The 1,425-nt window shown below is 61.3% G+C and overlaps 1 protein-coding gene across 1 annotated transcript in view; it reads left to right on the top strand.

The window, feature by feature from the left end:
• ZC3H3 (zinc finger CCCH-type containing 3) overlaps window positions 1-1,419 on the top strand; it is a 204,501-nt gene extending 203,082 nt beyond the window's left edge. The window contains 2 exon segments of the mRNA XM_009334823.1: window positions 1,005-1,085; window positions 1,266-1,419. Of these exon segments, the coding sequence (XP_009333098.1) occupies window positions 1,005-1,085; window positions 1,266-1,297 (113 nt within the window). The 3' untranslated portion in view covers window positions 1,298-1,419.
• Window positions 1,420-1,425: the final 6 nt, after the last annotated feature.

Raw genomic sequence — 1,425 nt, forward strand, 5'->3', positions numbered from 1 at the left:
CCCATTGCGTTGGGTTTGCCCAGGTTAAATCCCCAAACCCCATCTCATCCGGCCCCATGGCTTTCCAGGCAGCAGTGATTTATCGCAGGCTTTTTATCATCGGGCAGTGAAATCCCATCAGCTCCGCGGCCCCGAATCCCCGGGTGCTTTTTGGTCCTCGTTTGTCCCTCCGCTGCCTCTTAATCGGTGATTAGCGGGATGGCTCCCTGCCCCAGGTCACCCCAGGGTCCTCGGGACAGCAGAGCTGTCCCCAGACCTTTCACCAGCATGACCAGAGCACCAAGCGTGAGTTAACCTCTTGCTTGCCAGTGCTCTGCTCCTGCCTGCTCCAGCCCAGCCCCAAAGCAGGTTGTGATGCTCACCCTGTGCTGCAACTTGAAGGTTTGGCTACTTTTTATTTTCTTTTTCACCCGTAACTTGGGGAGTTTGCAGCAGACTCGCTGCTCTGCGGTGGGAAGGGGCCTGCGAGCGCCTCCGTCCCGTGCCGCTTGCGGGGGGGACTGAGGATGCTTGGGGATTTGGGGAACCAGCCAGCTCCACCCCGGCCATGGCCAAGGGGGACATCAGCTCTGGGCTCACAGGGAGACACGTCCCCACCCCAAAGGGACCGACTCTGCACCAAAAGGCTGGGGAAAGGGCCACGGGGCAGCAAGTCCAGGCTGAGCACTGCACTGGGGACACATGTGTCCACACCAGCGGGCTGGCAGGGCAGTGGGGGAGCCACGGCCGTCTCTGTGGGCTTCAGGGTGGGAGGCACGGGATGCAATTAGGTGGGCTCCTTTCTTTTTCTCTGTTTGCTCACTAATTAATCCTTCTCGTTGGCGGCACCGTGCCCTCTGGGGCAGCTTTTACTCCCTTTTCCCACTGTTAAAGGATGAAGCGCCGGGGCTGTGGGAGCAGCAAAGGAGCGTGGGATGCTCCTGCGCCTGCATCCCGAGGGATTTCCACGGCAACCCGAGCCAACCTTGATGACTTTCTCCTCTTTTCTTCCTTTCTGCTCCCAGGCAGCGCCAAATGGAAGAGGATTTTGCCGCCGGCATCCTCGCGGGACTCTGAAAACACCCGTCTGGAGGAGGGCGGCAGAGGTGAGGCCGGTGGGTGCTATCGGGATCGGGTGCTGCCGGGGCGGAGGACCACCCGCATCCCCGGTGCCCGTGCCCATCTCTGGTGCATTAACCCACCACTACCAGGCAAGGAGAAGCCCCGGGGTATCCAGACACGTGTCACCCACCTCCCACCATCACCTTTTCCTTTCCTCCCTCCAGGCAAACGGCTGCAGATCAAGCCTCGTCTATGAGCGAGACCCGACCCCGCGGCAGCCGACCAGCTCAGGAACCGCAGAGCCGGGCACGACCTGGCACGTACCTCAGGACGCCGCGGCCGGACGCGGCACCCCCTTCTCGTCTTGCTTTTCCGGGACATCAT

This window comes from Pygoscelis adeliae, unplaced genomic scaffold, assembly GCF_000699105.1.
Source record: "Pygoscelis adeliae isolate BGI_AS28 unplaced genomic scaffold, ASM69910v1 Scaffold340, whole genome shotgun sequence".
Classification (NCBI taxonomy): Eukaryota; Metazoa; Chordata; class Aves; order Sphenisciformes; family Spheniscidae; genus Pygoscelis; species Pygoscelis adeliae.